This window comes from Salvia splendens, chromosome 7 (genome assembly GCF_004379255.2).
Source record: "Salvia splendens isolate huo1 chromosome 7, SspV2, whole genome shotgun sequence".
In the NCBI taxonomy this organism is placed as follows: Eukaryota; Viridiplantae; Streptophyta; class Magnoliopsida; order Lamiales; family Lamiaceae; genus Salvia; species Salvia splendens.
The window spans coordinates 9,580,619-9,603,751 of NC_056038.1; the positions used below are offsets into that span (position 1 = coordinate 9,580,619).

The window sequence follows — 23,133 nt, forward strand, 5'->3', positions numbered from 1 at the left end:
ATTTGGATCTCAAACTATTTGCTTAAAGCAAGATCTTGAGATCTGTTTGTTTACTTACAATTTCAAGATTTATGTCTTAATGTTGCATTAATATTGTCTGAGGTTATTGATGAAGATGGTGTAAGAGAGCTTCCTTCAGTCCACTCATGGATAAGAAAAGGGTCTGAATTCGCTGCCGACTCATTCACTCAAACGCGGTAGAGGTGCGGGCCAGGCCCGTGTCTACCATGAATGCGTGAATGATGCGGGAGGCGAATTTCGGCCTAATCTTCTCACTGCTTGGACTGAAGGGAGCTCCCTTTACTAATCCCTACTAGTTTAGATCAATGTTAAATCTTGTTTCATACATATATGAGAATGTGAATCTCCCTTTACTTATCCCTACTAGTTAATTTAGATCAATGTTAAATCTAGTTTGATATATATCGGCTTGTGAATCCATTTGAGAATTCTCCCATTGGGTTCCTATTTGATTCCATGGTTGATTATTAGGATTTTTCAGTGAAGTTTTAAATTTTAGCACTATGATGTTATTTTCATTTGATTATTTTGACCAACATAGCTGACATGTCTGTGCCCTTCTTATAGTTACAGCCACATATGATTTTTTTTTACCCTAGAAAAATTGTTGAGAAGTAAACATTAGAGTATTAATTTTAACTTTGTAGAATCAATATTTCCAATACTCACACAAAAGAGGGGTAGTGTAGTGACATGAAATTTCTCTCCATTTGAGGGAAAATAGTGGAGGTGGTTGTTTTCCACTTGCTCTTTTCTGTATAAAGCTGTCACATTCTGATGAAATAGCTCCACTCTCTTTAATGGTAGAATAATTGTTCTCCACTCTCTATACTTGGTTGCTTTCCACCACTTTTTTCTCTCTTCATATGTAGATGATTTTGAACCATATTTTGCCTCGTTTCTACACTAATTTGAGAATGAATCTTGTCTTGTTTGGGCAAGTTATGGGTGATTAATAGTTAGGTTAATAAGAATGCCAATTGAGAACGAATCTTGTCATGTTTGGGCATGTTATGGGTGCTTAATATTTACTAGTTAGGTTAATTAGTTTTGACATTATTTATACAAAGTGTAGTTTGCCTTTTAATTTCAATTGGATTCCAGTTGTCTTTGGCGTGTTTCACTCAAGTGTAAGTTGTTTTCATTTTATGGGGATATGATACACTCCTATAGTTTATGCTATTGTCTGTATTATTTAGGATGCATTTCATGATATGGTCTGTAACTATGTATGATGTGCATGTAGTATCTCAAAATTAAACTAGCTAGGTATTTTTATTAGCAAACCATCCGAGTAGAATTACATTTACACACACCAAAATTCCTATGTTTGTAACCCCTATGAATTAGGGTTGCCCTAATCTAGCAAGAACCAAATAGGTAGTATAGTTGGCAGGCTATAGAGCGTTGGAACTTGTAGCTAATCCAATTATAAAATGGTGTTTGTTGACATTCGTGAGCTTTATTGCATTGAATATAGGGTTTAATTTGGAAGTGGTCACTTTTGGTAACTACTCATATTTATTACACACATTCACATGTGACCAACAGTTTTGTCTATTTTATCATGAGAATATTTATATCACTTGTTTTCTCGTGCCAAACCCCATTTATTTATGAAATTATAAACTCGTGGTTGTGTTGCTCTCTCACCTGAGGATTCTCTTTGATTTTTCCAGTCATAATTTTAAAAGTGGGCTTCAATGTGTGCTTCGAGACTACAAGTACAACTTGCTTGTCATTTTTTAGATTTTCAAGTATTTTGTCTGTAAAAAATATCTTCTTGGTCTTGGGGTGGGTGTCGGGATATGGTTTTTTGTCGACCTTTTGATGAACTACATTAATTTGGTTTATTAATGTTAGTTTGATGCTTGATTATGGCCTTGTGGTAAGTTAGTTAACACTAACAGTGATTACTGAATAAATAGTTTATTTTTGGGCTTTTATAAATAACCAAACGCAGTCTCAACATGGGCTTTAATGTCGGCCTTGTGCATCATGGGCCTACTGTGATGTCTTTTACAATTTTCTTATAAGGTTTGTGACTCTATTCCATGCTACTTATTTCTCTTTTATTTCATTATAGAGTATTATAGAAACACAATAATAGTAGAAACAAATATCCTACTATTTTATCACTCCTATTTGATGTTTCATTCTTCACTCAATAGTTATATGTTCAACTTAATTACTCGTATTAAGGATTGTGTATATGGATTAAGGGATTTATTAGGAATTTAAGTTGGAGGTTGTTCATGCGTGATGGTATGTCAACTAATATTCTTGTTAGCTTTTTTCAAAGAAGAAGGCAATAAAAAATAAATGAAACTAGTGTGTGTGAGTTGCCTTAAGTCAAAAGTCTTTGGTTCGAATCCATTTTAAAACGTGGTCTAAAAATTTAAATTCATTTACCTATCAATAAAAACCCTGGTTATATGGAGTGTCTTTTTAGAGTTCTCTTATTAATTACATATTGAAATCTGGTGACTCCTAGGGTTTATGAGATTTCTTAGAAATTCAATTTGGTGTGTGTGAACCTTATTGCTTCTTCAAATAAAGTAAAAGTAAAAATGAGGCTATCTGTTTAGAGATCTCTTGTACATACCATTCAGTTTATAAGGAATTTAACCTGGATATTTTAGACCCAAATTAAGGTAATGCTCCATCAGCTATTAGGAATTTTTGTAGAGCTAAATTTAATTTCGATTTATGGGAATTATTAGGAATTCAACTGAATTTTGCAGGGGTAAGATAATACTCCATATCAACTAAGGTCATATTTGGTAGCTATTTTTATTTTTGCAAAGATAACGAAATTTATCATAGTTTTATCTACTGTTTGATATTCAAAATAAATAAATTTCCTGGCCCGTATTTAGCTTCTTGGCAATTGTTGGAAATTAGACCGGAGCAAAAACGAAATGGAACAACAAGAACACGAGGATATACGTGGTTCGGCGTAAGCCTACGTCCACGGGAGAATAACGAATCGATTTACTTCAATCACGATCAAGAACTACAATCATACAACAAGATCACACACTCAAGAACAAGCTACTCTCTCTTCGCATATGAACTCATATCACACCGAAGACTATACAAGCTAATTCCTCACAAAGATAGTGTGTATCTCTCACTCTAGCTATTGATTGTTGTTATGATCTCTCAGCTGATTTCTCTCTCTCGTTTCTTCTCAATGAACTCCTTGGATTGCAGCAATATTTATAGGGATTGTATCATGCAGTTGAAACTGCCATGAATGTGTAATAGCTTTAATATCCGTTGCATAACAGAGTTTTGAACTCAAACTTCTTGATCATGTGTCGCACACTCCACGCTCGGTTCCGATGCACCCTCACTCGTTGTTATCATCACAAAACTCCTAACAATCCTCCACCTTTTGAGATGATACAACACTTCTTTCGATCATCTTGAACTTTGTCGATCTCATGTCCGAGTAGCGCCAATCTTGACTATTCTTGTCAGCATCCTGACTCCGAGAATCATCCCCAGATCCTCCTTTATCACTTCCTTGATCAGCCACAACGCCCCCACCGGACGATCGCCTCCACCGGACGATAAAACCTCCACCTAATCTGAATCTTCCCCGTTCAGAATTGGAGTCGCTGATCCCTAGAGATATCATACATCTCTCATAAGTGATAACCGAATCTCTGTCAAGATTATTACCACTTTCATCGCTTAGGATCGATGCCTGGACCGCTAACGAGTACGCGTCGTCGACACTGCTCTCATGCTTCTTCGCATCCCTCAAACATCTCCTGGTTACACAGAGCTTTTCCACCAGTCGTGTAATTTCCTACGGTTTTCGTCACGAAACCTCGATCTTCTCCGCATAAATCTCAGCTACTTTTGTTGCATCGTCAGCATGGCTCTGTGCCTGGTTCTTCGCAGCAGACGTCATTGACAGTTCTTGCTTCAACTTCTGAAGCTCCTGAGTTGCAGACAGCAGTGCATCGTCAATTGTTACGAATCTTGATGAACCCTCTCCCCTCCTTAGTATTCTGCGATGCTATTTTCAGCATCTCCTCTGCTCCTCCGTCAGAAACTCTTCATGACTGGAAACTCCATTTCCATATCAATCTATCGGCGCTTTCACGGCATCATCATCACAGGAATCGCCTAAACGGCATCATCACCACTCGGATTTCTCGATACAAGTATTCTCGAAGCAAGCTCCTTCTCAGCCTCCAAGAATGATAGTTTGTAGAACCAAGAATGATAATTTGTAGAAGCAAGAATGATAGTTTGTAGAAGCAAGAATGATAGTCTGTCGAAGCAAGAATGATAGTTTGATCCGCCAATTTGCTTCTATCTTCTTGTTTCAGAGTCCGCAATACCATCTTCTCTGACCTCAGATTCACCCCTGAAACTGATTTCCTCTTCCTCCAGTTTCCGAACCTTAGCCAGCAACAAGCCCTTCTCCTTCCGAAGCTTGATCAAGTTTCAATCCCCTTTTTCAAGCTTCTTCATCATTGAATCCACTTGGTGAAGAGAGCCTGCTGCCTTGCTGGGAACCGGCACATCATCATCATCCATCGGTGCTTCGCGGCGAGGTCGACGGAAACCTCCGCCTCCACCTCCACCGCGATGTGCCTTCTCATCCAGAACAGGTGCCTTCCCTTTGCTCTCGGGATTGGGCTTCTCCAAGACCGCTGCGCATCCCTTCTCGAACTGAGCTCCGACTATTTCCAACGATTCTCCTCTTTCCCACAGACGGCGCCAATTGTTGGAAATTAGACCGGAGCAAAAACGAAATGGAACAACAAGAACACGAGGATATACGTGGTTCGGCGTAAGCCTACGTCCACGGGAGAATAACGAATCGATTTACTTCAATCACGATCAAGAACTACAATCATACAACAAGATCACACACTCAAGAACAAGCTACTCTCTCTTCGCATATGAACTCATATCACACCGAAGACTATACAAGCTAATTCCTCACAAAGATAGTGTGTATCTCTCACTCTAGCTATTGATTGTTGTTATGATCTCTCAGCTGATTTATCTCTCTCGTTTCTTCTCAATGAACTCCTTGGATTGCAGCAATATTTATAGGGATTGTATCATGCAGTTGAAAATGCCATGAATGTGTAATAGCTTTAATATCCGTTGCATAACAGAGTTTTGAACTCAAACTTCTTGATCATGTGTCGCACACTCCACGCTCGGTTCCGATGCACCCTCACTCGTTGTTATCATCACAAAACTCCTAACAAGGTGTTAATGCAACCCACCAAATGGATGGGTTAAATTATCTGCCTAGTTTTCTCCACCAACATAACAAACTAAAATTGCCTGTGTAAAAGTATATTTTTTTCAAAACTTCTCTAATTGGAAATGTTTTAATAATATGGATTTAAATATTAAATTACTAACTAATATCTATATCTATTAAACATTCACTCAGATGATCATATTTATACTATCCACATCAAATTAAATAATTTATCATGACTAATGATGCCTGATAAAAATATAAACGAGGCTATTTGCTTGTTACTTGAGAGTTTTATTAATTACTTCTATTATACACTTGAAAAAATCCATATGCCACTCTCAATTTAAAAAGTACTAACTTGCAGTCTGTCACGACCATCCGACGTGTATTCATTAGTTTCTAATTAATCCAATAAAGGAGTTTTTTTTTTAGAAAAATCAGACAGATTTAAAAATAATTTTAATGCAGAAAATCGCATCTCATGGATCTGTATTGAATATTTATTACTTATATAAAGATTATATAAAAGAGTAATGATAACCAACCAAATTTTGTATAATCAAAAAGATTTATAATATTAGTAATTTGATGTATTAATCAAATTTGATGTATTAATCATATATTAAAATAATAAATATAGTTAGTAGACAAACTTAAAAAGACTTGATTAGTCTTTAGCTTCATTTTTAATTTTTTTTTATATTTAAATTGCCTCTATATTATTTTTCAAATTTAAATTAAAGTATACATTAATTATATTTATGATTATCAAAAAGAAAAAAAATTTATACATAAATTATTAATATATAATCACAATATTATGCAAGTTTCATGTACGCCCATATATTTTAATTAAATACATAAATAAACACATTTTTTCTCAAATAAACCAGTTTGGGTTGGTACAAAATTTGGTTACATCGATTTATCGTATATAAAAAACCTCGATCATTTGCATTTGTAGTACATGATTTTAATGTATATAAAAAAACCTTGATCATTTGCATTTGAAGTACGTGATTTTAACTTTTTGAGATTATTCGAATGAAATTATCGATTGAAAGAAGGCATCGAATTCTGAAATTAATGACAGAGCCAATGAAAATTTGGTGTGTGGAGGTTTGGCAGAGCAAATAAAAACAGATGAGCCACGTGGATTCTTATCTTCGTAATCCATAATATTATAAATACCGCTACTTGTTTCTTTCAATTAATCAATTCAATCATCGAAACTATCTACACGCCACTTTTGAAAGTGATGTCTTCAATATTTTGAGGGTGCACTTTTGTTTTTTCCTAATATCATCATGAATCATGACATTATACATCTTGATTTATAAGTATTAATTCATCCCTCAAACACTCGCTAACATTTTAGAATGTTTCTCTTTTTTTTACTATTATTTTTAGTAATTTAATTCCAAATCTATGAACTCATTTTCACTAATATTATACTGTTCTTCCGTCCACGAAAAATGGAACACATTTGTCATTTTTGGTTGTCCATGAAAAATAGAGCACATTTAAAAAAGAAAAGTTTTCAACAACTTCTATCTTACTAATAATATGGACTTCACATTCCACTAATACTATTTCTCTCTTACTTTTTTCTCTTCTCTCTTACTTTACCAATTCGACATTAAAATTTGTGTCATTCACAATGTGTCCTATTTTTTATGGACGAAGGGAGTATAAATAATAATAACGATAATATTTTAACACCGCTTTCTTTTTAGTATTTTTATAGTATATCTTTTTTAACAGAATAATGGAAAGTAGGCTCAAAACTTCAAATCAATTAAGAGGAGCTTTTTTCTGTAATGATGAGTTCTCATTTAGTTGTAATGAATATAATTATATGTTTGGGACTGAATTTACTCAAAAACTCGTTACTAATAAAAAAAGGCTAGTTGCAATTCAACTAGTAGAGATGTAATTCTGCTCTTTTTTTTTATAAAAAATAGTTTATTTTGTCATTTTTGGATGTTTATAAAAAATAGTCTAATTTTTAAAATTAGAAAGTTTCTCTCTTATTCTTTACTCAGTTTTTCTCATCTCTCCCTTATTTTATCCATATCTCTCTTACTTTATCTATTTTTTTTCTTATTTTCTCTTACTTTACAATTTTCATTAAAATCCATGTTGTCCACAAATGAAATTATTTTTTTTGGACTGAGAGAGTACTACATTTTAGAAATCACTTTATTGCTTTTAATTACTCTCCATGTGTCTTTTTTAGATAAAGTTCAGAAGTTGAGATATAAGATGAAACAAACAAAAGAGGAAGACGATTGCATAACAATATAACATTAGTATATGTGTTCAATTAAAGCAAGCTGATGCACCATGCATTGTTTGCTTGATTTGCAGAAGGAAGACTCCTTCACGGTATATGATTATAGGTATAATTACTCTATATAAAAAAGTTGAAAAGATGAATGTAAGTAGTATATAATAAGCAGGCCCGTCCCTTGGCCCGTGCGGTCTGTGCGACCGCACAGGGCCCCCAATTTTCAGGGGCCTCTGAAATATTTCAGCCCATATACATGTATTCCTATTTTTTCAGCCCAACAAAGCTATTTCTCTTGTATAGCAACGTACAGGCCTTTTTCTAGCACCGTGACTCCAATTCTGATCGGTTTCTTTTCCCGATCGTAGACCTGGGAGCCGTCTGTTCGTGTTCGGTGTTCCTCATCGACAAACGCCGCAACAGGGACCAGCTCACCAGAGCCATCGTTGATCGCTTCTGCAGCGCCTGCCATCGTCGGCCATTGCGATTGGGAGCAGCGCAAACGCATCAATTTGTCTTTTTTTCTATAGTATATTTCTTTAAAATGCATTGTCTTTTTTTCTTTAATTATCATATAGCTTTAAAATGCATTGTCTTTTTTTTTATAGTGGTAGGCCTCATTTTAGATTTTTGCACAGAGCCTCTGATTTTGTCGGGACAGCCCTGATAATAAGTACCCTTTTAGTTAACCGAAAATTCACTTAAAATGGATAGATTCCATTATTTTCGAAAATCGGAAAATAAAAAAAAGTTACCTCAATTGTGTACCACTACCTAAAAAACCACATTAGCCGTAAATTAAAAAAAATTAAACTCAAATAAAATGAAATTCACCTAACAAAATATTGTATCATTCCAGAGAGTTGTAAATAAGAACCATATGTAAAACTTACAAAATCACAAATTTGTGTATCTACAAAACAGAAAAAAAGACAAATATACAAATACCCATTTGAGTGATCGAATCATGTAACTAATTTATCACTTTAGAAATTAGTAGTAATAATATTGGCGGTCCACTTGGATAGCACTTGTTGGGGGATGTCATTTGTTGCCAAAAATGCACATGTATTAAAATTTGATAAGCAATTAAATTACTAATTGATACAGTAATCGCAAATTCCTATTGGTGAAAAAAATGGAAAATAGAGTCCAGTGAATTTGGAAAACTTATTGAAGGCAGATGTAATGTAACGACAATGGCGTGGTATGGTATAAGCTTGTCATTTTCCTATATACTATATTATTCCCAATTCCCATACTTATTTGTGTATTGCATAATTGCATTTGCTTTCGCATTCTTCTTTCTTCATCTTCACCAACCGCCTCTCCCACATTTTCATGTGAGAGAGATTTCTGATTTCTTCCCTGTGAAGATGATGATGCTGACGCGCAGACTCCCTTTCTCCCCCCGCCTCGCCGCCGCCGCTTCCAAATCCACGCTCTCCCAAGCCGCTCGGGAAAATGATTCCCCTCTTCCCAAAATGCCCCCCTTCGACTACTCCCCTCCGCCCTACACTGGCCCCTCCGCCGACGAGATCCTCACCAAGCGCCGCCAGTTCCTCAACCCCGCCATCTTCCATTTCTTCAAAAAACCTGTGCGATTCGATTTGATTCGATTCACAACCCCCTCCTCTTCTATGTTACTATTCCATTTTATATCCTGATTGATTGGTTGATTGATTTGTTTGTTTGTTTGTTTTTTGCGAAGTTGTGTTTGGTTGACGGGAAGAGGCAGTACCTGTTCGACGACAAGGGGAGGAGATATCTCGACGCGTTCGGCGGGATCGCCACCGTCGGCTGCGGCCACAGCCACCCGGAGGTGGTGGAGGCCGTCGTTAATCAGATGAAGCGTCTCCAGCATTCCACCATCCTGTATCTCAATCCTGCCATCGCCGATTTCGCCGAGGCGCTCGCTTCCAAGTTTCCCGGTGATCTCAAGGTTTATAGCATTAGGAAAAGTAATAGTGCTACGATTTTAAAATTATGTTTGATGCAACTGCTGATGTTATGCCCTGTTCTGATTTAGGTCGTCTTCTTCACGAATTCGGGGACGGAGGCGAATGAGCTGGCCTTGATGATGGCGCGGCTCTACAGTGGTTGCCATGATGTGATCTCGATTAGGAATGGATATCATGGTAATGCAGCAGGCACAATGGGTGCTACTGCTCAAGGAAGCTACAAATTCAATGTTGTGCAGGTATATATACATTTTGATTGCTTACAATATATTGTGCTTGAATTGTTTGGATTGCCTAATCAGGTTACCATAGTTGAGTATGGAAATTAGATTGTCTTTTGGTTCTACACTACCAACATTGAGGATTTAATCATTGATCAGTAAGGCTTGTGTCACAGTTTAAAGGATAGTTGCATAACTTTTTGAGAAACTGTGTTATTGAAAGAGTTGTGTCTTTTCCTGTTGAATTTGTGAAATGCTAGTGCAACTTTTCCTGTTGAATTTGTGCAATGCTTGTGCAACTTTTCCTGTTGAATGTGTGCAGTGCTTGTGCAACTTTTCCTGTTGAATGTGTGCAATTCTTGTGCAACTTTTCTTGTTGTGTCTTTGAGATTTTGTTCCATTTTTGGTCTTGCTTGTGACAGACTGGAGTACATCACGCACTCAATCCAGACCAGTACAGAGGCATCTTTGGGTCGGATGGATTGAAGTATGCAAAGGATGTTGAAGATATAGTTACTTACGGAACATCTGGTCGTGTTGGTGCTTTCATTGCTGAAGCCGTACAGGTAAAAATCTTGATGTATGAAGCATTTTAAAATGTGTGAGCGTGTTCTTTTCCTTGTTTATTGATGAATTTCAATCTGTACAGGGAGTTGGTGGGATTATGGAATTGGCTCCCGGGTATCTGCCCGCGGTCTATAACACCATAAGAAACGCAGGCGGCCTTTGCATAGCAGATGAGGTCCAATCAGGTTTTGCTCGGACAGGGAGCCATTTTTGGGGCTTTGAGGCCCATGGAGTTGTGCCTGATATAGTGACCATGGCGAAGGTAGTTTATCATTTTTGAGGTCTTCATTCTTTGATCATCACAAAATTTGTCAGATATAGACTGCGTTTTACTGGTATTATATTGTGTGTGTGCATCATCTCAGGGCATTGGAAATGGAATGCCACTTGGTGCAGTGATTACCACACCTGAGATTGCAAAGGTCTTAACTTATCGAAGCTATTTCAACACGTTTGGTGGCAATCCCGTCTGCACTGCTGCTGGTCATGCAGTTCTTAAAGTGATAGAGAAAGAACAGCTTCAGCAGAATGCTCTCACTGTCGGATCATACTTGAAGGATCGCCTCCTTTCGTTGAAGGACAAATACGAGAGTATGTCTCAACTTGTAAATCTAAATGTGAAAGAACCACGGAAGTGAAGCTAAATGACAGCTTGAAATTGTGTCTCCATTGATCATAGGGTGTTGTTGTGCAGTTATCGGTGATGTCAGGGGAAGAGGTATGATGCTCGGAATTGAACTGGTAACAGATCAACAGCTGAAAACCCCTGCCAAGGATGAGACTCTTTATGTAATGGAGCAGATGAAAGGTGATAATTGCTCTCTTAAAACAGGTCCATTTTCATGATACTTAATTGGGCTCAAATCCTAATCAATGCAAATGATGTCTTCTCAGATATGGGAGTTCTGATCGGGAAAGGGGGGTTCTTCGGCAATGTATTCAGGATCACCCCGCCTCTCTGCTTCACCAAGGAGGATGCTGGTTTGTCTCCATTTCCTTGACACTTTTTTTCTTGATAACTGACCTGATCATATAACCGTTGTTTTCTTATGTTGATGCAGATTTCCTGGTGGATGTGATGGACTATTCGTTGTCGAAAGTGTAGAGTTGGGTAGTGAAGTGAAAGGAGCCTGTCTTGGAATGAATGGTGGTGGTGTTGTGTATATGTTAGCCATGAAAATAAAGCATTTGCGGAGATGGTGAGACATCACCTCGTTGTCTCTGGTCTCCAACGTCTGCCAACCTTTATTCTCCCAAGGGAATTAGGCTGCCTGTATAAGCTTATGTGCTATGTATTAGTGGTAGATTGTTATCTGCTGTATGGAAATTGTTTCATCTATGTGATGAAGTCAGTATTTTTGCTAATCCCTTTTTCTCACAAATACTAATACTGTCTCCATCTTTTACTCACAAATACTAATACTGTCTCCATCTTTTACTCACGATTGTTTTTACATCGATTACTTTATTTGTTATGACGTAATATAGTAATTGTATAATCGAGACAAACAAAAATGTAAAGATACATAGATTTACGTGGTTCACCAACGTTGTGTAGGCTACGTCCACGGGTAGAAAAGGAGAAAAGATGAGCTTGGTGCCTTACAGTTATTTCTATATAAATAGGCACACACATGATAGGCTAGGCCAAATATGACAATTAGAGCCTAATATAAAAACATAGCATAACAACAAACCATATAGATTCAAGGCATACTAACATTATTCAATTCAATTATAATCGATTATTAGTATGAGTACTAGAACTTAGGCAAATTAAAAACACAGTTTGAGACTTGTTTCAACTGCTAAAGGAATTCTAAAGCATCACCTATCCTTAACAAATTTCAAAACTAAAATATATCAGAATTTGATTTGAAGACATACATATCCAGGGATGGATGGAGTCCATTGGATTAAGATGAAGATTTCAGTAACAGGAACTCAATTGTTGCTGCAACTCTCAAGTGTAGAACCAGGTCTAAGACAGGAAGGAACTGGGGTGATCGCGGGCATTGCCGCGTGCTCGTGTTCGTGATCGTTGAACAAACTTGTCAACCTACGCAAGACGAGGCTTTCCTGATTCTTTCATGTCATGGTAAATCATTTAAACCCTTGCCTATAAAAAAACTACTAACATATTTCAATCATTTCTAATATAGCCAGATGTGTATGCTATCTCTGCTCTTACTAAATTATATCATATGATGCTACTTGTGAAATAGTTACACTTTTACTAATGTTTGGCATATATTTATTAGTATGTAACTTAGGTGATTGGCTGAAAAGGGGAAAGCACATTTGCAATTGTTGTTTTTTAAATGCCAAATTTGGAAATTTATATGGGAATCCAGCTTGCATTACTACTATACTTTACAACTTGTAAATTGAAATGGACAGCTCTAAATTGAGGATCAAAAGAGTGACAGATTGAAGCTTATTATTCTAATGATAAATAGTTTATTCTTCAATGTTAAGAGTAATTCACAATAATTTTTTTTCCACATCAAACTTCTTGTATTTGCTGGAATTTTTATAATGTCTAGATGCAGAGCCTTTGTTTTTGAAATACTAAGTACTACTTCATACACAAGTAACAACATATTGTCTAGATCATTACACAACGTATACCAGGTCATTATAGTAGTAATGTTTAATTTCTATACACTAACTAATGTTATTAATATACTCCATTTTTTTATATTCACTAATTAATAATTTGTGATTAATAACAATATGTTTTTGCTATAATACTCTTGTTAAGAATCGAACTCAATCGATCAAGCAATCAGAAACAGAAATCTAAAGCACGACGAAGAATTACGTGGTTCGATCAATGTGATCTACATCCACGGACAACAAAACGAATCTTTTATTCACCTCACTCTATCAAGAACATAAAACTCTCTCTATTCGAATGGAAGTGTTAAACTCAATAGGGGAAATCATATTCTTATTCATTGTTTTGTGAATGCATAGATTACAATGTTATATAGGCTAGAGGATTCTACATATATGGTAAACCTAATTTACAATAATTACAATGAGATATATATGGCATAATATATTCTCATATCAATTTCATATGATCTGCCGCCTGATTTCGTGTGATATGATTCTAACACTCCCCCTCAACCTAGGTAATGGGATTCCCAATACTTAGCTTGCACAGTACCTCTTGAAACGACTTTGAGTTTACTGCCTTCGTCAAGATATCCGCCAGTTGGTCTTCAGATTAGACGTAGGGCATTTCTACTATCTTGGCTTCAATATTCTCCTTGATGAAGTGCATGTCCACCTCCACATGTTTGGTTCTATCATGTTGTACCGGGTTTTCAGAAATACTGATAGCTGTCTTATTGTCACAAAATAATCTACACGGAAGAGCCGGTCGAAGATCCAACTCTGTCATTAACCTTCACAACCACAAAATCTCTGTCAATCCACTTTTGATTCCTCTGAACTCTGCCTCTGCGCTGGACAATGCTACTACCTTTGGTTTCTTGCTTCTCCATGTTACAAGGTTCCCTCCTACAAAGGTAAAGTACCTAGCAGTTGACTTTCTGTCATTTGGGTTCCCTGCCCAGTCAGCGTCTGTGAAGCCATGTATCTCCATGTGTCTGTGTTTTTCAAACATAAGTCCATGTTCTGCCGTTCCTTTCAAGTATCGTACAATTCTCAAGACTGCTTCTCAATGTTCTTCTTGAGGTGCGTGCATGAATTGGCTCACCACTCCTACAACGTATGCAATATCTGGTCTTGTGTGGGATAGATAGATAGATAAGTTTTCCCACTAGTCTTTGGTATCTCCCCCAGTCGGTCTGCCTAGCCCCTTCCCTGATCTGTAGTCCATGATTTTGCACCATCGGGGTGTCCGCGAGTTTGCAGTTGATCATCCCAACTTCTGCCAATAGATCGAGCACATACTTCTTCTGATTTATGAAAATCCCCTTTTTTGACCTTAGCACTTCAATTCCCAAGAAGTACTTGAGTAAGCCGAGATCCTTCATCTCAAATTCATCAAACAGATTCTTTCTTAGTTTGGCTATCCCTTCTTCATCATCTTCGGTAATGATCATGTTATCTACATATATAATTAAACACGTGATCTTGCCACCCTTCTTCTTGATGAATAATGTATGGTCTGAATTACTCTGCTCGTAGTCGTACTTCTTCATCACTTCCGTAAACCTTCCAAACCATGCTCTTGGGGATTGTTTTAGCCCATACAATGTCTTCTTTAGTTGACATACCTCCCCATCTGAGAAGTCTCCAGTGAATCCCGGTGGAGGCTCCATGTACACTGGTTTTGGTAATTCTCCGTGTAGAAATGCGTTGGTCACGTCAAACTGATGAAGCGGCCACTTCTTTGGCCACTGGTGAGAAAGTGTCATCATAATCTACACATCTGGGTGTACCCCTTTGCCACAAGATGAGCTTTGTACATGTCTATCGTGCCATCTGGTTTCCATTTTATCGTGAATACCCATCTGCATCCGACTGTTCTAACTCCTTCGGGTAACTTGCTCCGTACCCATGTATTATTTTTCATCAATGCCTTCATCTCAATTGTCATTGCTTCCCTCCAGTTTTTATGTTTCATTGTCTCCTCGACTGTCTGTGGAATTTCTTCCTCTTCATATAGTGCGGCCTCAAAAGCTCGGGCCATTTTGGTCAGATTCCCTTGTACGAAGTTCGCCACTGCATAGCGACTCTTTTTTCCGATCTTCTCTGGGGAGTATCTTTTGGGAGGTATTCCCCTTATACTCCGACAAGGGAGCACATATCTCCCAGTGTCTCCATCAACTGTATTATCTTGAGGTTCTGCTTCAGCGGGGTCAGTGATAATTGGAATCTCAACTATATTCGGTTTAAAGATTACCTCGGATATCGTCGGAGAAAGATCACTGGGGCTTGGGTGAGAAGGCTCTTGTGGTGAGACCTGCTCGGCGGGAGTGACAACTGGATCTGTTGGTTCCTCAATCGAGGAGCTTGGAACTGGCACAACCCAACTTAGATAGACTGTGGTACTATCTGGATCACTCTCCCCCTGACTACTAAGGTGGGTGTGGTAGAAGAATTCGGTTTCCAAAAAATTGCAGTTCATGGTGGTAGTGATTTTTTTGGTGTTGGGATCATAGCATCTGTACCCCTTTTGGTTCACCCCATATCCCACAAAAACACATTGATTGCACAAGGGGATAGTTTCGTTCTTTCGTGTTTAGGTATGTGGGCGTAAACGGTGCAACCAAAGACTTTAGGAGGGAGGCTGAGGTATTCGAGAATTTGGGTTGTTTGGATAGGATATTGAGGGGGGTTTTCATTTTCAGGATTTGTTGGAAGGCGATTGATGAGATAGATTGATGTAGCGACGGCTTCGGGCCAAAAAAGTTTGGGAACTTTGGATTCGATCATAAGAGATTAGGTCATCTCTAGAATCACCCTATTTTTCCTTTCTGCTACCCCATTCTATTCAGGTGTATATGCACAAGAAGTTTGATGAATTATCCCATTATTTTTACAAAACTGGGTCATAGCACTATTAACAAATTCCCTCTCATTATCTAACCTAAGGGTTTTTATGGTGGTATGGAATTGTGTCTGGATTAGTTTAAAAAAGGATGCAAATCTATCAAAGACTTCTGACTTGTGTTTCAAAAAATAAATCCACGTCATCTTAGTACAGTCATCCACAAAAATCACAAAATATCGAAAGCCATTTCCACCAACAAAAAGCGCAGGGCCATAAACATCAGAGTGTACTAAAGAAAACATAGATTGCATACGAGTGTTTGTAGGTTTAAAATTCTGTCTGTGGCTCTTGGACAAAACACAAGTCTCGCAAGAAAAATAAGAAGAAATAGAAAGGTTTGGGTAAGGTAATTTAAACTAACCAGGAGAAGGGGTGTCCTAGTCTTCGGTGCCAGAGCCAAGTTTCTGTTTTGTGGATCCGTGAGCCAGCATCGCACTTCCATGTTGAGCTATCTCGTCCATGTAATAGAGCCCTTGTTTCTCAGTGCCATGCCCAAGAATCCTCCTCGTCTGAATATCCCGCAGAATACAAAAATCAGGATGCATTAGGAGTGTGCAATTCAACTCCTTTGTCACATGACTTATAGACATCAATCTTTGCGATAGTGTAGGAACATAGAGACAGTTCTTAAGCCGGAGTGTGGGTGATATTTCAATCGTGCCCGAACCCACAACAGTAATTAATTCCTCATTCGCTGTTCTAATATATGATCTATCAACATTTTCACTATAATCAAGAAAATCATTTTTATCCAGAGTCATGGTATCTGTTGCCCCACAATCAAATATCCAGCCTTTCGATTTCTTTTCAGTGATGTCATAAACATGAAATGCAGCGAAAATCTCTCGTAAGGGTGTAAAAGTATTTTCTGACACAAAATTGGGGTACTTTTCGGATTTATTGGCAGCTGGGGGTCTTTTTCTAATTTTCTGGAAGTCTGAGGGTCATATATATGTAGATGGGTCTTTTTTTGTATTTTGCAAATTTCAGGGGAGAAAACTTATAATTCGGCAAAGTAAAATTAGGGTTTGGATATAATCCAAACCCTTTACCTCCTCTGGCTGTTGCGCAGCCTCCGACTTCCGTCCATTCTGCGAAATTACCGGCGCCCCTCACGTTGCCGCCGGCCGATGGAGAATCCTGTCGCATCCCCGTTCCGACTCCGGTTGATTCCCCATGATTTCCGGCCTTGATTTGCTGCGGGACCCCTTCTTCGTTCACGCCGATGGCGATTTTCGCCTGGGCTGGGGAGGTTCTCGCCTTTTGCCGTTCCTCCCACCAATCCGGGTATCCGACCCGTTTGAAGCAGTTCTCCCAAGTGTGCTTCTGCTTTCCGCAATGGGAGCACCATAATTTTGAGGTATCGACTTTGTTTCCTGTTCGACTGGTGGCTGCGGGGTGCGGTGGTGGCGCGCTGTTTCGGTGTGGCGGTCGTTGATTTTGTGCGACAAAACCTTGTCCGATTCCCCCAAATGATGATTCGGTTCCGCCGTTGGCTTCGTCGGTGGGTGAGGATGACGTCGGTGGCATGATTCGACATCGAGTCGCCTCCGTCTTCACCCATCCATACGTCGCCTCCACTGATGGCACCGGATCTTCCTTCAAGATCTCCCTTCGGATTGAGTCGTATTCCTGATTTATTCCGGTCAGGAATTTGATGAGTCGTTTGGAATTTGAGTAGTTTCGGAATTGGTCGATCCCCTTATCACAGCAGCTAATCGGTTGTTTCTGACTCCGATCTATATTGATCCACAATCCGTGAATCTTTTTGTAGTATGTTTCTAGGTCCATATTGCCTTGTTTGATGTTATTTGTCTTCTCTTCCAGGTCATAAATGAGGTATCGATCGGCCTTACTCTCGAACGTCACCGCGAGGTTGTCCCACAGGGCCTTCGGGGCCTGGTGATGGGCGAAGTCCGCGATGATGTCATTTTCAATATTGTCGACGATCCACGAGAACACCACGAGGTCGTTCTCTTCCCATTTGTCGTATCCCCTGCTTCCCGGTTCTAGGGGATCATTCTTGATATGTGAGTAGGCGCCCCTGCCTCCAATCTTCACCTTGATTCGTGCCCACAACTGGTAGTTCCTACCATTCAGTTTGAACGGTACCGTGATGCTTTTGCTGTTTCTGAGGCTTACTGCTTGTTCCACCTCCTTCGTATCTTCTGTCTGACATGTTTGGATGTAGGTTCTGGGTTTTTTGGATCGGTTTTGGCTGAAAAAGGTCGAGAAATAGGTATTATCGGCTATGATGATATTTTTCTGAGCCACGATCGTTCTGCTCTTGATACCATGTTAAACTCAATAGAGGAAATCATATTCTTATTCATTGTTTCGTGAATGCATAGATTACAATATTATATAGGCTAGAGGATTCTACATATATGGTAAACCTAATTTACAATAATTACAATGAGATATATATGGTATAATATATTCTCATATCAATTTCATATGATCTGCTGTCTGATTTCGTGTGATATGATTCTAACAGGAAGCAATAATCGCAAGATGCTAACCAAGGATAAAAAAAGAGCAAAAACTATTATAAGTGAACTAACTACTGTGTGTATGTGTGTGTTGATTCTTATATATGAATCATTACAATAGAAACTGAATTGAAAAGGAGATCTCAAGAGTGTAACAAACTTCCAGCTGTAACTCTTGATCTTCATAACTCTCCTCAACTCCACCTCTTCCCATGTTCCCTCAGTTCCTTAATCACATTCACACTTCACAAATTTCCACCTTGAATGTGAGGTATATGACTGCTTAGTTGTCAACACCTGCCCTTGCTCATTTCTCCACCACATTAACCAACTCCAAACAATACTTGAACTTGACAGTTGGTAATGGCCTTGTCAACATATCTGGGGGATTGTGGTCTGTGCTGATCTTTACTACTTTGTCTCTCCCTTGTCAATCTCATCTCTGATAAAATACATCCGCACGTCATTGTGCTTACTTATTTCATGAAATACTTGGTACTTTGCAAGGCACAAAGCTCCACTGCTATCACAATTGATATCCATACTTTTCTGCATTATCCCAAAGTCTGCCAGAATGCCTTTGAGCCATTTGCCCTCTTTCACTGCCTCAGTGAGTGAGATATATTCGGCCTCCGTAGTTGATAATGCCACAACTGACTGTAGACTTGACTTCCAAGAGATAGCTGATCCATAGAGTGTAAAAACATATCCTGATTGTGACTTTCTATTGTCAATGTTGGAAGCATAATAAGAATCGCAATACCCAACCAAAACATTTGTTGTTGTATCTTCAGCTCCCTCATACATAATCCCAACACCTTGAGAAGCTTCTGCATACCCCAATACCCATTTGACTGCCTGCTAGTGACTCTTCCCCGGGTCACTCATGTACCTGCTCATAACACTCATGGCTTGAGCAAGGTCTGGTTTGGTACACACCCTAGTGTACATCAGGCTGCCTACAATATTTGAGTATGGAATCTGGTCCATCTCACTCCTTTCAAAATCAGTCTTCGAACTCTGGCCGGCTGAGAGTTTGAATTGCTGGCTAAATGGTGTTGAAACTCCTTTGGAGTTTTCCTTCTGCTATTTCTTCAGCATTCTCCCTATGTAGTCACTTTGCACGAGCCACAATCTTCTCTTTTGCCTATCCCTTATGATATCAATGCCCAAGATCCTCTTTGCACAGCCCAAATCCTGCATTTCAAAGACTGAATTGAGCTATCGCTTTATGCTCTGAATTTCCTCAATCTGTGGTCCAGCTATTAGCATGTCATCTACATACAACAACAACCATGCTACAGCTGTTCTATTTCTGTTCTTGATGTACACACATCTATCAAACTCAGATTTCTTGAAACCCAACTTGTGCATTTCTTGATCAAAAGTCAGATACCACTGCCTACTGGATTGTTTGGGACCATACAAACTTCTCTTGAGGAGGCATACCTTATCTTCATCACCAGGTGCAATAAATCCCTCTGGTTGTATCATATACATTGTCTCTTCAAGGCCTCCATGAAGAAAAGTTGTCTTCACATCCATTTGGTGCACTTCTCAGTCCTTTTGTGCAGTGATAGCCATGAGAATCCTTATAGAACTATGCTTCACTACTGGGGAAAATACTTCATCGAAATCAACCCCTTCGCTACTAACCTTGTTTTGTATCTATGCTTCTCAGTTCCAGCAACCTCAACTTTTCTCTTGAACATCCATTTGCAACCTATATGCTTCTGCAAATCAGACCTCTTTACTAGGATCCATGTCCCATTTTTGAGCAAAGACTTGATTTCATCTATCATAGCTTTCTTCCACTTTCCCTTTCCTTGCTCTTCATAGCCTCTGAGAAAGTTGAAGGCTCTGCGTATTCTATATGTTCAGCAACACATAGAGCATAATATATGATATCAGCCTGGCTATATCTTGCAGGCATTCTGATCTCTTTTCTCCTTGTTCTATCTCTGGCTAGCAAGTAATTATCCAGATTTTCTGGTTGAGATGAACTTTCTGCAGCATTCTGTTCTAGCTCCTCTATTGAAGTTTGCTGACTTTCTTCAACCTGATCATCACCATCATCTAATACTCTTGTGAGCTCCACCTCTATTCCAGTACTATCTTCATCAGATTTTGGAGCCTTATTCTGCTTTTGCTCAGTGAAAGGCATTTTATCCTCAAGGAATTTCACATCTCTACTGATCAACAGTTTGTGATTTCCAGGTTCTACTCACCACAATCTGTAGCCTTTCACTCCAGGCTGATATCCCAACATGATGTACCTTAAGGCCCTTGGCTCTAACTTGTTCTGCCTAATGTGGGCAAAGGCTGCACAACCAAAGCATCTCAAATGAGTGTAGCTTCTATTTCTTCCAAACCATCTGAAATCTGGATGTCAAATTCAATAGCTGAGGCTGGACTTTTGTTAATTAAAACTGCAGTTGTAGTTACTACCTCCCCCCAAAATCTTTTAGGAACTCCTGAGCTGAGCATCATGCACCTAACTCTTTCCATCAGAGTCCTATTCATTCTTTCTACAGTGTCATTTTGTTGGGGATTATTGGGCACGGTTCTATGCCTTTTAATACCCTTATCAGCACAATACTTCTGAAACTCCAAGGATAGAAATTCCAGACCATTGTCTGTTCTTAAACATTTCATAGATCTGCCCTTTTCTTACTCCAGTTCAGCACACCAGACCTTGATTTTCTCAAAAGCTCGTGACTTATATTTCAAGACATACACCCGTACTCTTCTTGAAAAATCATCAATTATAGACAAGAAATACCTACCCCCTCCCTCAGACAAAACAGGTGAAGGCCCCCACAAGTCCGAATGTGCATAATCAAGTGGTGAGGTTGAAGTATGCATACCTTTTGCAAAAGGGATTTTCTTGCTTTTGCAAAGTATGCAGCCTTCACATGCAGGTAGAGTCTGGAGTGCTGCACTCTTTATTAGTCCCTTATTTATGAGCTCATTCAATCCCTTCTCAGATACATGACCCAATCTCCTATGCCATTGCACAAGATCATTCGGTAGAGTAACATTAACCTGAGAACATACTTTGGCTTCTCTAAGTAGATAATAGGGACTATGTATTCTGGTTGCCTCCATTAATTTCTTGCCATCTTTGGATACAGTCAAGTTGTCATTTTCTAACTTGAAAATGCAACCCTTCATCTCTAAAACTCCAAGAGACACCAAATTTCTTTTGACATCAGGTATATACCTGACTTCAGTCAGAATGAGGGAAGAGCCATCTTCATTGATTATCTTGACTTCTCCAATTCCCTTCGCTGGACAGATCTGATTATTGTCAAGAAGCACACTTCTTTCACTTTTACTCAAGTTCATAAACCATTCTTTGTGAGGGCTCATGTGAAAACTACAGCCCGAGTCCATTATCCATGAATTCCCAATATCTTTATCAACAATATTCATGATCTGAGGCATCTCCATTCCACTGCTACATCAGCCTCATCTGCACCACCTTGTTCCTCTGCCAACTTCTTCTTCCAAGAATAGCAATTCTTCTTTAGGTGATCAGGCTTCTTGCAGTAGAAACACTCCCTAGTTTCCTTCTTCTGATGGTCCTTAGCCTTCTAATTCTTAGGCTTAGGTTGCTTCCCTTTTTGAGCCACCTTCTTGCCTTTGAATTTGCTTATGTTGAGAGCTTCTGTAGAAGAATCAGAGACCTTGTTGGAGGATCTATGCAAGTGCCTTGCCCTCAACACCGACTGAACTTCCTCAAGAGTGATGGTCTTCTCCTGACCATACATCGTTGCATCTCTAAGATGATCAAAAGACTTTCGCTGAGCATTGAGAAGTAGGATAGCCTTGTCTTCATCACCGAGGCTGACATATACGTTTTCAAGGTCATCTATTGCCTTGTTGAACTCCTCGAGTTGTTCCTCGATTCCTTTATCTTCAAGAAACTTGTAGGAATACAGTCTTTGCTTCATGACCAACCGATTGGCTAGGGATTTAGTCATGTATAGGCTCTCTAGCTTGGACCATACATCGGCTGCCGATTTCTCCTTGGCTACTTCCCTCAGAACTTTATCGCCCAAAGAGAGAATAATCGCGCTATGGGCACGCTCAAGCAACTCCTTCTTCTTAATTGCAGACTTTTCATCTACATCTGCTTGGGCTTCATCCTTAGTTTCTGATTTGAGCGCATCTTCCAAACCGTGCTGCACGAGAATCGCCCTCATCTTGATTCGCCACAACCCAAAATCGTTGCGGCCGGTGAATTTCTCAGTCTCTAGCTTCGTCGTCGCCATCGCCCCAATTCCCACGGACGGCGCCAGTTGTTAAGAATCGAACTCAATCGATCAAGCAATCGGAAACAAAAATCTAAAGCACGATGAAGAATTACGTGGTTTGATCAATGTGATCTACATCCACGGACAACAAAATGAATCCTTTATTCACCTCACTCTATCAAGAACATACAACTCTCTATTCGAATGGAAGCAATAACCGCAAGATGCTAACCAAGAATAAAAAAAAAGAGCTACAACTATTATGAGTGAACTAACTACTGTGTATGTGTGCGTGTTGATTCTTATATATGAATCGTTAGAATAGAAACTGAATTGAAAAGGATATCTCAAGAGTAACAAACTTCCAGTTGTAACTCTTGATCTTCATAACTCTCCAACGGTCATGAACCACCCGGTGCAAGTGTGCAGCTGATCCGCTGCTCCTCAACTCCACCTCTTCCCCTGTTCCCTCAGTTCCTTAATCACATTCACACTTCACAACTCTTTTCGTCAAAATAGACTAATTTTGTCATTTTGATTT

General features: G+C 38.9%; 1 protein-coding gene across 1 annotated transcript; it reads left to right on the forward strand.

Moving 5' to 3' along the window:
• The first annotated feature begins 8,743 nt into the window (after positions 1–8,743).
• LOC121742206 (alanine--glyoxylate aminotransferase 2 homolog 3, mitochondrial-like) lies at positions 8,744–11,673 on the forward strand. Its single transcript, XM_042135285.1, has 9 exons — positions 8,744–9,157; positions 9,271–9,501; positions 9,589–9,759; positions 10,164–10,307; positions 10,391–10,570; positions 10,674–10,899; positions 11,003–11,116; positions 11,203–11,289; positions 11,370–11,673. The coding sequence occupies exons 1-9, from the start codon at positions 8,759–8,761 to the stop codon at positions 11,411–11,413; spliced, it is 1,596 nt and encodes a 531-aa protein (XP_041991219.1). The 5' UTR covers positions 8,744–8,758; the 3' UTR covers positions 11,414–11,673.
• The last annotated feature ends 11,460 nt before the right edge of the window (positions 11,674–23,133 follow it).

Bases quoted from the DNA above. Each gene is read 5' to 3' on its own strand.
- LOC121742206 (XM_042135285.1), top strand. From the start codon at position 8,759: ATGGCGTGGTATGGTATAAGCTTGTCATTTTCCTATATACTATATTAT. The intron at 9,502-9,588 runs GTTTATAGCATT...GTTCTGATTTAG, and splicing joins AGTTTCCCGGTGATCTCAAG to GTCGTCTTCTTCACGAATTC. The intron at 10,571-10,673 runs GTAGTTTATCAT...GCATCATCTCAG, and splicing joins ATATAGTGACCATGGCGAAG to GGCATTGGAAATGGAATGCC.